The following is a 15,325-nucleotide window of genomic DNA, read 5'->3' as shown; positions in this document are numbered from 1 at the left end:
CATAAACGTTTTAAACTTCAGGGAGATCTGAAAGGCTGAAATGCACATCTTAAGAAGTTTTTTCTTCCCCTCCTCCCAGATATTGGACTGATTTTCCCTATTTTCATAGTTTTAGGGGGCAAAGGGGGTACCTTCTCTCCAAATGCAAAAAAAACCCTCCAAAACTTTTGGCTCCAACCTTTCTAGCAATATTATTTATCACACCTCATGCCCACCATGCAAAACACACTGACAAAGTACAGCCTGTAGGATGAAAAAGATTGCCAAACCTTGTTTGTTTGTTTGTTTGTTTGCTTCATAACTTTCTCAAGGTATTATATAGATAGCTATCCTTGTAATTTGAGATAATGTTGGCTTAAAGTAGGAATAGCTGTAGAGATTCTGTGGAGTCCTTGGGGTTCTCTGAGCTTGGTTGTTTTCTGGCAAATGTTTCGTTACCTGGCCAGGTAAGATCTTCAGTGCAACCAAGCTCAGAGAACTTCAAGGGCTCCACAGTTCAACCCTCAGCTACACATATTCTCTTCTACTGTAGAGCTTCTACGTGATAATGAATGTTGGGAAGTTTCTGATTTGAAAATAGATAAGGTTAAAACCTATGGATCTGGTATTTATCTGTTTTCTAAATATTGGCTGAATATTACTGGTTGCAGAGTAGTGTAGATTAAACAGTTGGTTTTAATGTTCATTGCTAAATTTAAATCTTCCTTGACTGACTCCAAATAAGATGGGGTATCTTCCCCACCCAGTGTCTGTAGAAAAGAGGGAAAACAGCTTTCTCAAGCTCATTGAGTTAAATTGGATCCAGGAGACAAAATGGGGCCCAATTCTTCTCCCAAACATCTTCCCAATGGGCTTCCTTGTTCTAGCTGACTACCCACTTACAAGCCCTCATTACTAAAGACAGAGGAAGAGTTCTGGTAATGTACGTTTCCCAGAATCCTACAAAGTGTACTGAGATTCCCCAGTATTCCTTATGCCTAACCACAGTAAGATGATGGACAGACAGAGATGCCCTTCTTTTTCTCTCCTGCCAGACCTGCAGCTGGTTGAAACAGGCAGGAAGTCTGGTAATATGTTTTGCACTCTTTGCAGTGGGAGAGGCAATTGCATGAAGATGAAGAATTTGCACAAACGTTGGCTATGTTGGATGAAACACCCAGAAAGAAAAAGGTAAATCAGGAGTAATTGCTTTGTGTATAGTATAACTGATGTGTGACATTGGGTCAATTTGTGTAGAATGGTCAAAATGTCAGAGGAGGCCACCTCTGTTTCTTTAGTTTTATTTATTGTGGTTTATCCATTTAACATTCTCTTTTTTAAAGTTTTTTAAAACTTTAGCACTGAAATAGATGGCAGTATCAGAATCAGCTGCAGTTTGATGCCTGGAGTGAATTTCATTTTGCTATATATTCCTCATAGAAAGTCATTAACGGAACTTGCTACAGGGTACAGATTGAGTTTTGGTTGGTTTCTTGAAGAAATAGCTCCAGAACTACCTGGAGGCTTCCTCTTAACATTGTTTCTACTGGAATTAGGCTATTGAAAGCAGGGAGAAAAGGCAGCTTTGAAAATGAGCTTTGGGGGAAAAATGAAGCAGTGTAGGTAAGACAGATGAGACCAGAGCAAAATGTAGCAGTACTGAGAGCAAACGTGCAGGATTCTAGCAATGCAGTGTTATTCTCCAACTTTGTCGGTTGCACCTCATCATCAGTGGCCACTGAGTATTCTTGCTTTCATTGGGCCAGACCTTGGATTCCAATTCTCTATTCTGCATATCTGAAAACTATTTGTGCTCCCTCTTGGAAGTAATTGCTGACATATTGGCTACAAAAGTAATAATGCTAAAAATCTCTTGAAAACAGAGGGATTGATTTTTTGCATCCTGATCTCAAAGCATGGCTATCTAATCTTGGTATACTGGGAAAAACAGTCCGGTTTTCATCTGTGAGGATGGACATTCACCATGATGAAAAAGTGAAGTCTAAGATTCAGTCTATTTTTTATGTTTTGATAACTTAAAAAAGTGTAAGCAACTTGTTCACTGCACTGCTGTTTGTATTTCTAAGGCTGCAATTATAAATCAAGTTCTCCTATCTTTCTGTTCACTGTTTCTTCAATAGCTTGTAGGCCTGTCTTTTGGGGGGGGCGGGGGGGATGGACAGATGAGTGAAGATGAAACTTCAGGCTATTTTCATCTTCCCCTTGCACGCCTCTTCCCATCTGGTCTGATGAATGAAGAAGTTTGGTATATGCTAGCTCCCCAGGGTCTGGACTGAATTCTGGTACTTGCTATGGACTAACATTTTGTTTAGTATAAGGGAAGCAAATGTGACAAACTGAATGCTGAATGCTTTGCTTCGATGATTTGGGAAAAAGTGTCAGTCTGCTGGCATTGTTGCAGAGATGTTCTGAAATTGCAGCCAGTAATAACTTCATCACAAAGATACCAAAATGAAATTAAAACACAACGTCTGTTCATTATTTTAGCCTCGAAAAGAAGAATTTCAGCAGTCAAAATCAGGTGAAACAGAAAAAAATAAACAAGCTCACAAAGGTAATTACTTAAAAAAAAAAAGACTTTGATGGGTTCTGTGTCACCTTTATTTATACTTAAAACTCTCATTCTCTCTGTAGCGAAACCTGCCATTTCAGCCCTTGATTCACAACCTTATTCTGCAAAAGATCAGATTCATTCAGAAAGCGTAAAAGTGTTGAATCTTCACCCAGAATCTTCTTCTACCAAGGAGGAGATGGATTTGGGGAATAAATGGGTGTCATCAAAGGCTCCCTCCAGGTTAGCTGCATTCAAGCAAAAAGCAGAGGCTATTAAAACTGAAAATGGGACCCCAAAAGGAGAGAACTTCAAGAAAAGAGCTGTAACCCCATCAGGAAAAGAAATTTCACCCAAAGCCAAGACGCCTACAAAGGGGAAGGTTTCGCCTGAACAATCCAAGGTAGGTTTGAGAAGCATTCTTGAAAAAAAGATATTGGTTGGTATTATCATTAATCGTGAATGTCTGTGAGATAACTGAAAGATACCGAGGAATAGGTTTAAGTTCCGTTTTATTAACAGATAGAGATAATACAGTGAAGTATAAGCACTACACTTAACTTATATTCATGTCCTAGGTTATACAGTATATTACACAGAAATTAGGAAGCTGCATTTTGTTTTCTGGCTCTGAAAGTTCTGTACTTCACTGGTAGAAGCACATATTTTTCATGCAGAAGGTCTCCCAGTTCAGTATGGGCATGTCCAGGTTAGGGAAGGAAAGGCTTCTGCTTAAAACCTGCAGAGCTGTTCCACACCCTGTACACCAGGAGCGGGTCCTCTGCGGGCTGCATAAAATCTTCCCATCACCATTTGTGCACTCTCCAGAACCCACCAGGAGGGAGTCTGCAAAATTTTTGGCAGTAGAATTTAAATGAAAGAAATGTTTCTTTAAACCTTAAATAATGTGCATTAAACCTTGAGATCTGTTCTGTGTTTTTAAAAAAATCCCATCTCTCCGCCTACACCTGCAGTATCACTGGGCTGTCTAGCTGCACTCCTTGCAGCCCTCCAAGGCCAACGGAATAAATAAAGATTTGGAAGGGAAATAACAGAAGCGTGGCTGTTCGGGGGGAAAAGACACCCACTTAGACGTTGGTCTGAGGAGGCTTCCTGTGTGTCTTAAAATATTTGTGTATCTAGCACAGTATTATGATGTGCTGGAAATGGAAAGTGGCTTTCTAGGCTTCAGATAGGAACTTTTCCTTGAAGCTCCATGTTTCTCTAGCTGCCTCATCTGAGGACTTAGCAGGATCAGGCAGAAGGGGTACTGGGGTGATGACTCATTCACTACATACCGTAGTGTGAATAAGAAGAAGCCATATTGGCAGGAGTGCAGGAAATGCCAGTCAGTTTCACCTCCAGTATGAAATGGCTTGGAATTAGGGCAACATCTTGATCCTTTTGCACATTTTGGCTAGATTGTGGATCCAAATCTGTCCTTAAATAAAACTCAGTGAAAGTAAGAGAGAAATACACTAACGTGTGAATTAAGCCTCCTGTATTTTGTCCCCTCATCTGGGAGCATGAAAGTATCAAAGTAAGAAAGGGAGTGAATGTTTTACATTTCAAAGTAATTCAATTGCTTTATTGAACAAAGAAGCACTACGTGCAACACCAACTTCATTTATTTATTAAGCTTTTTTGCCCCTGTATTAAATGAATTGACTCATTGCAGTTTAAAATATTTTGTTCTCTCTCTAAACGATCACCACAGTAGGATAATCCAGGAGCAGGCTGGTTTTGGTGGACCATGCTACTGTTCTGCTGGAAAAGTCAATAGAAATAAATGCATTGAAGGGAGATGGGGATGTGCTGGCAGACAGGAGCCATAAAAGATGAGAGGATGGTGTAGTCCACGTGGAAGACATATTAGATCAGTATGGATAGATGCATAATCATTGACCAGAGAGTCCATGTAGATACAGTAAATGCTCAAATGTGGTTCAGTAACTCTATTGCGGGTGAAAGCACATTGAATCTCTTTAGTGTAAATGCTTCAGGATGAAAAAGTGTTGAATGTAGAAGTTAAAAGGATGGACTCTGACAGACTAGGGAGAAAGTATCCCTATGTAGTTGGGTTTGTTTCTTTATTAATACATCCTCCTTTGCCAAGATTGCTCAGGACAGAATCTGAGAATTGCCTATGCAATGGATTTTTTTTCTTTTGAAGTCTGTAAGTCCTGAGGACTCTGAAAAGAAGCGAACAAATTACACGGCTTATAGAAACTTCCTCAATCGAGAAGGTCCAAAGGCACTCGGCTCTAAAGAAATACCTCAAGTAAGTCAAAAATTTGATACAGAATGGTAGCGCATCCTCTTGGTGAGTGTTGATTAATGTTCTCAGACGTGTGTCTCTAGGCTTTGAATCTGGCACCATAAACTTAGTACTTGTCATCCCTTTTTGATTTTTAGGGTGGTGAAAACTGCTTGGAAGGTATGACGTTTGTGATTACAGGAATCTTGGAATCTATTGAACGTGATGAGGCCAAGTCTCTGATTGAGCGCTATGGGGGAAAGGTTACTGGGAACATCAGCAAGAAAACAAACTACCTTGTTAAAGGTCGTGACTGTGGCATGTCCAAGTGTGAAAAGGTAAGTAATTCCAGATACCAGGGTCCTGAGTGTTTTGATCATAGAACCTCCTTCCTTAATCCTAGTTAGTGGCCTCTGTCCCATATCTCTGTCTTCCTGAACCGTCTCTTCTCTGCCCCCCTACATTTTCCAGGTAATAATAATCCCCCACACTTTTTAAAATTCCCTTTTTGGAGGAGCGGTTCATTGTAGTGTGTTAGAAGACATCAGGCTTCCTGAAGAATAAAGGTGATGGTTACTTCTCTGGGGAGGTTTTCTCTAACTGCTATAGTATATGAGAAGCTTGGCTGTTACAGCACTATTGCTTGGAGGGAACCCCCAGAGGTCTTTGGATTACAGGCTTACCCTGGTGGCCCTACTAATAGGATTGACCTCAAAGCAGGAGTTGTGACCATTAAACATTGTCGACGTCCACTGAGTATGACAAAAGGCTACGTTGAATGGAATAATCTTTTGGCATTTACATGAGTTGCACCTAGAATGGTGGTTCCCCAATCTTGGCAGCTTTAAGATGTGTGAAATTCTGGGAGTTGGACTCCGTGCATTTTAAAGTGGCTGAGGATGGGAAGCATTGGCCTACAGTCTTTTTTTCTGAAGGCACTAGGAAAGACTGGGAATCCAAGCATGACTGAATAAGTCAGAAGCAAAGGGAATGGCGCTACAAAGCCAAGCATATTGAGGAAATTACAAGGGTATTGTCTGGGAAGCAAGTCTCACTAAGTTCAAGGGCCCTTTCTTCCAAACAGGTGAATTTAGGATTACAAGTTTAAACTTTTCCCCAGGCTCAGTTCATCAGCCTTCTTTTGGAGCTGTCTTTTGGGAGTAGCCGCGTAGATGGGCATTAGCTTGAGTGGCATGTATCCATTTGAACAATGGCTTCACAAACAGTGGGTTTCAGGGACAAAGGGAAAAAAGGCATTTTCTTCTAAGTAGGGGAGAAGATAAGGAGGGCACATAGTCAGAGCCATATGGAAGGAAAGAAAGCAGTACAGCTGTTGGGCGGGGGGAGGATCCCTGAAAGGTATTTTACCCAGGGCTACTTCCTGTCACCCCCAGTCCTGTCACTGCCCCTTGTTTTCTGTTAAGCCAGTTCTGCCCTCCTCTGTTTCAACTGGAGGCTGCTGTTTAGAGATGAAGTGGGGAAATTTCAGTAGAAACTGTTTGATTTCAGGTACATTTTACTTGTATAACTGAGAGAAGTCCCTCCTTTGTATTTGTCTTTACAATTTTTTTTTGACACATAAACACTGTGTAAATGTGAGTTAGCATCAATCTGAGTTTTTGTTACAGGCATCAGCCTTAGGGACAAAAGTTATTGATGAAGATGGGTTATTTGACCTGATACGAAATACACCAGGCAAGAGGTCCAAGTATGAAATAGCGGCTGAAACAGAGGTTGGTACACGTTGGATTGATTTCTGGCTCAACATTTTTACTTTCTGCCATTCCCACAATTGTGCTGGGGAAGAAGATTCACAGCCAACAAAATAGCTGTTCTGTAGGAGGTTATGTGCTTTTGTGCATCCATGGAAAGTAGGGATATGAAGATATTTGGATTGGAAGCAGGAAAGGTGCTTTGGACCTGGTGTGGATACACTCCTTGAACCTATCAATGGTGCTGCAGGATTATTTGACACCTAGGCTATTGACTTGTAGCATCCCAGAGGTTCCATCTTGTTCCCCATGTTCTTCAATGCCTGTATTAAACCATGGGGTGGAGGGTGGTGTTATTTGGGGTTTAAAAATAATACTCTGTCAACTGTATTGCTCTTTACCATCCAATTTCACGTAGTTGGTTTCTTGAATAGTACCTAAGTTTGTTCATGGGTTGAAAGAAAGATAACATGGTGAAATTAAGTCCAGACCTGGTGGAGGTGCTGAAGTTCATTTTTATGTGCTCACCAGGGCAGAAGGGCCAGGTATAAATCAAATAAAGGGGGAGGAGATGGGTCATGGGCTAAAGACTTGTTCCTTTCTTTCTAAGTCATGGTATGATGTTTGATTGAAATCTGGGAGGGGAGCATGGGAAAGAATGTGCCAGTTTAGAATTGAACTTATGCTGGATAAATCTCTGAGAGAAGAGGAGGTTGGAATCAAAGAATGTGGGCTCTAAATAAGTAAGCTAAACAAGTATTTAAAATGTAAATTTCCCATAAGGGCATTCTGCTATAGCCTCTCTGGTGTGTATAGAACAGATGCTAGTCCTCGTTGCTTCCCTCTATAAATTAAGTAACTGTGAACCAGAATAAATCTGGTGCTTGCAGAGGGAGATGGGAGGAAGAATTCTCTTGGCTTGGCATGACTGATGTCATTGAATGAGCCTCCTAATAAGTTTCCAAAGAATTCTAGGATTCCTAAGAATCGCAGTGATTGAGTTCATGCTGAGCAGTAATTTGGCATGTTTGGTTTTGGCTGAACATCCCGTGTGATTCCAGTTGTTGTGCTCCATAGTTTCTGACTTCCTGTTTTTTGCCCATCACATCAGTTTGCAAGGAATCGCCTTCATTCTCAGGCCAGCCTGTGTGTTCCTTTTCTTTTTGAAGGCAAAGAAAACAAAGTCCAAGTGCGAAAGAACTTCCCCAGAAACTAAAGCTGAAAAATGGAAACCGAGCCCGGCAAAGCCAAACTCTCATAAGAAAAGGTTCCTTCCAGAAGATGTGGACTCTTTTAAATCCGTGAAACAGGAAGCTGGGGCAGTAAGGAGGGGGCTGGATTTTGACCAGAAACTCCTGGACAAAAAGCAAGTTCCAAAGGATGAAAAGAGCTCAGTTCGTGAAACAAATAATGGTGGAGGGGAGGTATTATTGTGGGTGGACAAATACAAGCCCACATCTCTCAGAAGTATCATTGGACAACAAGGCGACCATAGCTGTGCTAATAAACTTTTACGTTGGCTTAAAAACTGGCACAAGAATTCTTTAGAAGACAAACAGGGTAATTGTATTTTTCTGGCACTTGACCTTTTTTAGAGTATCTTGATTCCCTGTAACAAGGATAGGACACTCTAGACTATCTGGGCCATCCTTCCCAAGATTTGTGAATCGTCAGATGGGGAAAGCAGCTTATAAACTGGATTACCAGTTGATGTTCGGCTGTAAATTAAATCCTTTTTTCCTCAAACACTGTATTTAAAAAAAAAATGAGGCTTCAGGATTGTCTATGAGGCTACATCCCAATCTGGAAAATCTAAAATAAGATTGAATACTTCCTCAGGTAAAATAAAAAATCCTTGAAAACTAGTGTGGGTAATTTTCTCTCTAAGCTGCTGGTTTGTATATGCATACTTTTAAAATGGGAGGCATTTAACATAGCAGACCCTCCCCGAACCTAAAATGGCATGATTTCAACAGGGCATAGACTAGATTAGCATAGATTATAGACTAATATTCTCAGATATTAATGTTTAATCCCATGGTTAAAATAGTATCAGTAGAAGAAATTTCAAACATTTGAATCACTCACTCCAGGTTTGCACAAAAGTCCTTAAAAATGACAAGCCCACATATCTATGCACACCCTGTTAATCATTTTTGGCCTGGTGGCAACTTGTAACAAGAATGCAGAGAAGGAACTTTCTTTACAACTACAACATTTTCTTAACTGGATATTTGGCTACAACTACTAAGCTTCTTGGCTGTGTTTATCAAGCTGATGAATCTTAAGAGAGCATTGAATGGCATGTTTCTGAGGCTGTGCAAGTTGTTCTTTAGGCTGTGAGACTTGGAGTTGTATTATTGTATTGAATAAAGACACTAGGCGTTGTCTCTCATTGTCATTATGTCACATAGCTGGATAAAGCTTCCCTTCATTTTCTCCCCAGTCAAATCCAGTAAGTTTGGAAGCAAAGATGACGGCGCTAGTCCCAAAGCAGCTTTGCTTTCTGGGCCCCCAGGAGTAGGTAAAACCACAACTGCAGCATTAGTTTGTCAGGTGAGTTGCGTTTTCACAAATATGAGCTTGCAAGTGGAAGAGGTGGGAAACCTGATCTGCATTAAGGCTTTTTGGAGACTGAATGGTTGCAGAAATGTTTGGGTATCTTGGAAATATGCTAGGCCTTGTAAGAGCTTTCCCATTTTAATCCATCATGCTTGCCATGTGAAACTTACCAGCTAAGGAGGATTCTGAAGGTGTCCTCATTTGATGGGAGGCAAAAGCTGGACAGGATCAAAGTTACACAGCATGTAATTAAACTTTGGGATTTGCTACCATGAGATGTGGTGCTGGCTGCCAGCATGGCTGGCTTCAAAAAAGGTTTGGACCAAGTCATGGGGATCGATGGCTATTGATAGCAGTGAGATTGTCTTTTGAAGGCCATCTGCTGGGAGACTAGCGGGCTTCCTTGTGCAGTTGGTTGGCCACTGAGAACAGACTGCTAGATTAGAAGGGCTAGGGGCCCGCTCCAGCAAGTTACTGCCTATGTTCTTCTGTTACATAGGCAGGATGGCTTTCTTACTCTGTGTTGACTTGTTCCTCTCTCTCCTTAGCTGCTTGTGGGGCTTCCAGTCTGCCCTCTTATAGCAAAAACTGAGAATCAACTCCTTTGTTTGCTGCCATTTTAATGCATGAAACACACAATGGATGCCCTAAAGTAGGTTGAATAATTAGAAAGAAAAAACTTCGGGGGAAAAAGAAATGAAAATCCCACCCCATTTGGCGTATATGATGTCTCTGCCTGAATTTGCACCATTACTCTTCAACCATTAAGAAGTTGTCTACCCCTTGCTGGCTGGGGAATTCTGGGAGTTGAAGTCTACCCGTCTTAAAATTGCCAAGGTTGAGGAACCCTGGTCTACCTGATTTCTTGGTTTACCTCGCCTGTATAGTTCCAGTGGGATTTCCAAGTTGGCGTATAAAGCTTAACTGAAATTACAAGATTATTTGTTTGATCATGAAGCCAAGATGAAAACACCAAGTGTTTCAGGCTAGTTTTCTTTCTCTCCACTGACACAATTGTATTGGTGGCTTAGTGTAAATGTTTTTAGTAATAAAAATGACTGCTTTGGGCAAAGGACAATGATCTGATTTGAGGAGGAGCCAAGGCTGAATCTGGCTTCCTAAAGAGCATTGCCTAGTTCGCCATTGGTAACGTGAAGCAAATGATGTGCCAAGTGATGGATAGGACTCTGCCTGCCTGTAAAATCATTCTGCGTGCAAGATGTTGTTAGTGTCATCTCCTAATGCTGTTGTCTTTATTGTTTACTGAAATTAGGAACTGGGTTTGAGTTATGTGGAGTTAAACGCTAGCGACACTCGCAGTAAGAACAGCCTGAAGGAAGTGGTTGCGGAATCTCTGAATAATACCAGCATAAAAGGATTCTGCTCAGGTATCTTCCCTTATCACTGTAGGTTTTGCTTTTGCTTAGTTGGAAAATCTAAATGGATTTGGTGGTCCCCATTCATGGTTAAATGACAGCCATGTGCATGAGGTCATAAACAGTTCCTCATGATCAGAATTGCTGGTTCACCTCTGTATTTTAATTCACTGTTAAAAAGCAGTAGCAGTTCTGCATTGGTAATTAGATTTCAGTGCAATTTCTTTCTTTCTGTTTCTCCTCCATCCTTAGGGACGTCACCTTCTGTCAGTACAAAGCATGTCCTAATAATGGATGAGGTTGATGGAATGGCTGGCAACGAAGACAGAGGTGGAATACAGGTAACAAACAAATGAATGCTTGTGGGCTGTTTTGTACTGGGGAGAGGAAGCAATTTTGAATGACCCTTGGGCCGGAATTCAATGAGCTTAAAGAATCATTGAGATCTAATAAACTTAAATCAGATAAACCTAGCAGGTAAAAAGGGGGATCATTCAAATTCAGGCAAAAGTTAAAGGGATAAAATATGAAAGAATATGTTGTTGTCGCGGAATTGGCCTTAATTATTGGATAAGTGGCTTCTGAGCTGATAGATACGCTTGGTTCATGTGACTGGTGAGCCATGAGATGGGTCAGACTAGCACGAGAGTTGCCTTTTCTCTGGCTGGTACTAATGTGGTTTTAGCATGTCGTACAGATGCCCTCAAGATTGGATTCCCCGGGAGCCATACTTAGCCATACTAAGTTCATGGAAATCAGTAGAAGTGAATAGCATGTTCTTATTAAAGTGTATTTGTATCTTGCTTCCTGTGCTGAGGCATCTTGTAGCAGCTTACAATAAAAAGAGAAAGAAAGTAATACTTTTAACAATATAAAGAACATTCAGTAAGACATATTCATTAACAAGGGGATGGGGAGGGAGACTTTCAACATTCGTTCCAGAAAAGTCCATATGAAGAGGTGACTTTCAAGAGGCATGTTATAGTAGCTACCTCCCAGATTTCAGAAAGGAAAGCGTTTACATGCAGCACTCAAGCTCCCAACAGAGCAGTCTCTGCTGGGAGCAACTACTAGAAGTGCTGGTCATTAATCTCTTATGGTTAGTAACTACAGATCCCTGCTTTCTCTGCATAGACCTTCGATTTGACCAGCTGTTTTAAGCTGATGCTAAAAGGAACTTAACAAAAAGCTCAAACTTTAATTTTTCTGTTTAAAATGTCTGGGAAACTAATTTTGATCTGTTAGTCAGCTAGTCCTTTCTTAAATAACTGAATGCTGGGTGACACTCCTGTTAAATGTGGATTAATCTGTTCAGTAGTCAGTACAGTGGTTCTGAACAAATGATTTCATAATATCTTGTCTTTTTTTGCAGGAGCTAATAGATCTTATTAAGCACACAAAAGTTCCAATAATTTGTATGTGTAACGATCGGAATCATCCAAAGATCCGTTCTCTCGTCCACTATTGTTTTGACCTTCGTTTTCCAAGGCCAAGGGTGGAGCAGATCAAGGTAAAGATTTGACAATTAGTATGGTAGGGCTCATTTATGCCTAAAACATTCATTGCCAAGGCTCTGTGTTTGGTCTCTTCTAGTATTGGGGTATATTTTCTCGGAGGTTACTTTTAGGGAGAACAGTAAAAGCTAATGGCTGCTGAAAACTCGTTCATGAGCTTAACTACTTCCACCTCTAGGAGCCTGCCTTGGTGTAAATAAATATGAGGTCTTGCTGTCTGGTTGATTGGTGAAAGAGAACCAGGGCTATGGTTTGTTGGAGGGGACCTACACTTATAGAACTATCTCCTTGGAAATGTGGATGGCCCTACCATTATTAAAATATATTTTTATTTCAAACTATTTTTATTGATTAATTTGTATTGTTTGTTTTAAGGTAAGTTTGTTAGAGTACTCAATCTGCTGTTATGTTTTATCTTGTAAATATATGTACTATCTTGTGAAGGTTAACATAAAAGGTGGCTTATAAATCCTTTAATAAAGCTTGTAGAACTTATCACTTGTGCCAAGCACGTCTGAGCCTTTTGGACTACAGTCAGTTCCTGATGTGCTGTTTTTCTATAGGCAATATCTGAAGTGAAGCATTTAAACAGATAGCCCTTAACAGCAGTTTGAAGTTGTCAAATCAAGAAGGCTGAAGAAGAAGAAATAATGATAATGAAATGTCAGTGCTGGGGCAGGAACAGAAAGAACAAGTCTTTCTTCTTCAACTTGCTATTTTGAAGACATCAGTTGTTTTCAGAAATCTTTCAGAAATGTAGTTGCAGATATTCCAACTTTTGACTGAACAGCGTATACTCCCATAGAGTAGGAGCTTTAGACAGTTTCATATACAGTAAGATCTGTTAATGCAAAAAGAACACATTTGTTGATGTTGAGCTAGCAGGTGCCTGTTGTAGCCTTTTCCAACGCTGTAGGTGATGATACTACTTTTAAGTTCTGTATTTACCTGCACCTTTTTGGTTTTTGCTCATTCAAAATAAATGGCTCTTGCAGGGTGCTATGATGTCCATTGCTTTCAAAGAAGGATTAAAGATTCCACCACCAGCAATGAATGAACTCATTTTGGCAGCTAATCAAGATATCAGACAAGTGAGTTACCTATCAATACTGATATTTAAAAGAACAGAGCTGCCATTTATAGTTCTAGATAGGCAGCATGGAGGGACTTGGGGCAACTGGAAGCAGAAACCATTGATACGGAAAGCTTTTGTTGTTGAAAGAAAGGAATTGTTTTATAAATTGAGATGACTAATGGGAAGTATTAATCTGCAGCGTGTGTTTATAAGAAAATTGATATGTAGGTAATCCATTTTTTTCATTTTCTTAGGTATTATGAGAAAACTTGAACCTTTGTACTTTCTTTTTGTTGAAAGGTATTGCATAATCTCAGCATGTGGTGTGCAAGAGACAAAAACTTGACTTATGACGGTGTCAAAGAAGACGCCAGTAAAGCCAAAAAGGATATTAAGCTGGTAAGTTTGATTGAAGGCCACATCCATGCAACATATTTCGGAAAGGGTTCTGGAGGTTTTAGAAACGCTTCAAGTTTGAAATGGCTTGTCCCAACCATCCTGGAAGTGCCCCAGAGTAACATCCCGGAAGTGTTCCAAGCTCTACACATGGGTATTTTGAGTCCGGAATACTTCTGGAATGGTTGGAGCAATATCAGAAAATTCCTAGCAGAATTAGAACTATTGCTTTGATCTCAAAGTGGGAGGTTTTTGAAATCTAGGTCTTAAATTCGAAACATTTTGTATGTCACTACTAAAAATCCAGTGACACCCAGTTACAATGAACATTTTTAAAAAAACAGTTACAAGATTTCAACAAGGTTCAAGAACCTCACCTGTACCAAGGAAGAAAGCAAGTCCATGCTGATTTACATGTTTGGAATTGACGTGTGATTGCAATGCAAACAAGAAAAGAATGTAGAAAATATGGTTTGCTATTTTACATAAAAATCGGTTGTTTACTTAAACAAGTGAGCAATACTTTGTGGAAATAAAAAACTAGTTTTTCAGTAGCACATAGCAGAAGATATATTTCAGGACTCTCCCTAAGTGACCTGATGAAGTTTATGAGATAGCAGAATGATCCTGCTCAAAGACCAAAGACTAATGGCCATGGAATGAATTTAATAATGATACTCCACATTCTAGATATGGGATATTTCTTAGTTTTCAGGGAGTTGGAGATTTTTTTCTATTATCCTCCACTCCCCATGCTTGGTGGTACAAACAGTGAGGTGGTGGGACATGACAGCCTCTTGATTCAAGTTCTAACTCACCTGTCGCAATGAACTGTTTAATGCAAAGGCCAGCTCATTCCAGTGACCTCTTGCAGAGACAGTCTGCGTGCTTGAGGCGAATCTGATCCGTCCTTGCAGCGGCTTTCCTTGATGACTTCAGAGGCTTTCTTTTTCCAGGGCCCTTTTGATGTTGTGAGGAAGGTTTTTGCCAAGGGAGAGGAGGCTTCTCACATGTCCCTTATAGACAAAGCAGACCTGTTCTTCCACGACTACTCTCTAGCGCCCCTCTTTGTCCAGGAAAACTACGTACACGTGAAACCCGCTGCTGCTGGGTAAGTTCTGATAGTTATTTTGATAGCGTTGTTGGCATGTAGGACAAAAACTTCTGTTGGGGAATAATATGAGCTGTCTTCATCCTTTCCAGAAACAACCTAAAGAAAGAACTAATCTTACTTAGCAAAGCCGCTGACAGTATTTGCGATGGCGATTTAGTTGAGCGTCAGATTCGCACTCGACAAAACTGGAGCCTTCTACCTACCCAGGTTATACCGCTCTTTTGTTTTGCATATAGATTCGATGCAGGAAAAAGTTGTTTCTTGCAAAAATAAAAATGCAGTCACCTTAAAAGCCAGCTCTGATTCATTATTATTTTTTTCATTATTCATTATTTTTCTCTGCACAACCCAAGGGATCTATCTATGTGGTCGCTAAGGGTTGACAATGATTTCATGGCACATAATCAGAAAAATAATTTTAAGTTGGAAGGAAAATATCAGAATGTTATTTTTTTCCTGTATTTTTATTTACTTATTTAGCATAAACTTTGAAAGATATGTCGACAGATATCACACAAAGAAATGTCAATTTTTTTCATCGTTCAATCCTAATGTTAGATTGCATTCTAACCTGAAATTCTTTTGAGTAGCACATTTTTAGAATTTCAAAGCAGTGCCAATTTATCTGGTTTCAGATTAGAACAAATCTTTTCTTAAAAGTCATGTTTGTTATAAGAATAATGATTGTCAGTGGGGAACTGTTTTATTGTCCGATAGCTGATATAGCATATATGATGTATACTCTATTCTGTTGTAAGACATACAGAC

At 40.1% G+C, this 15,325-nt stretch overlaps 1 protein-coding gene across 2 annotated transcripts in view; it reads left to right on the top strand.

Moving 5' to 3' along the window:
* The window catches only part of RFC1 (replication factor C subunit 1), a 46,148-nt gene that overhangs the window by 24,600 nt on the left and 6,223 nt on the right, over positions 1–15,325 (top strand). For both annotated transcript variants that reach the window (XM_088131169.1, XM_088131168.1), the window contains exons 7-21: positions 1,093–1,170; positions 2,488–2,554; positions 2,635–2,954; positions 4,725–4,832; positions 4,967–5,146; positions 6,437–6,541; positions 7,690–8,080; positions 8,967–9,076; positions 10,356–10,470; positions 10,711–10,799; positions 11,831–11,968; positions 12,968–13,063; positions 13,348–13,446; positions 14,400–14,554; positions 14,647–14,764. In XM_088131169.1, the coding sequence (XP_087987295.1) occupies positions 1,093–1,170; positions 2,488–2,554; positions 2,635–2,954; positions 4,725–4,832; positions 4,967–5,146; positions 6,437–6,541; positions 7,690–8,080; positions 8,967–9,076; positions 10,356–10,470; positions 10,711–10,799; positions 11,831–11,968; positions 12,968–13,063; positions 13,348–13,446; positions 14,400–14,554; positions 14,647–14,764 (2,169 nt within the window). The remainder of the gene's footprint in view (positions 1–1,092; positions 1,171–2,487; positions 2,555–2,634; positions 2,955–4,724; positions 4,833–4,966; positions 5,147–6,436; positions 6,542–7,689; positions 8,081–8,966; positions 9,077–10,355; positions 10,471–10,710; positions 10,800–11,830; positions 11,969–12,967; positions 13,064–13,347; positions 13,447–14,399; positions 14,555–14,646; positions 14,765–15,325) is intronic.

Source organism: Python bivittatus, unplaced genomic scaffold (genome assembly GCF_059951505.1).
Source record: "Python bivittatus isolate LINGU-HERP-01145 unplaced genomic scaffold, Pbiv_v1 ctg000970_np1212, whole genome shotgun sequence".
Taxonomy (NCBI): Eukaryota; Metazoa; Chordata; class Lepidosauria; order Squamata; family Pythonidae; genus Python; species Python bivittatus.
This window is presented reverse-complemented; position numbering and strand designations above follow the sequence as displayed.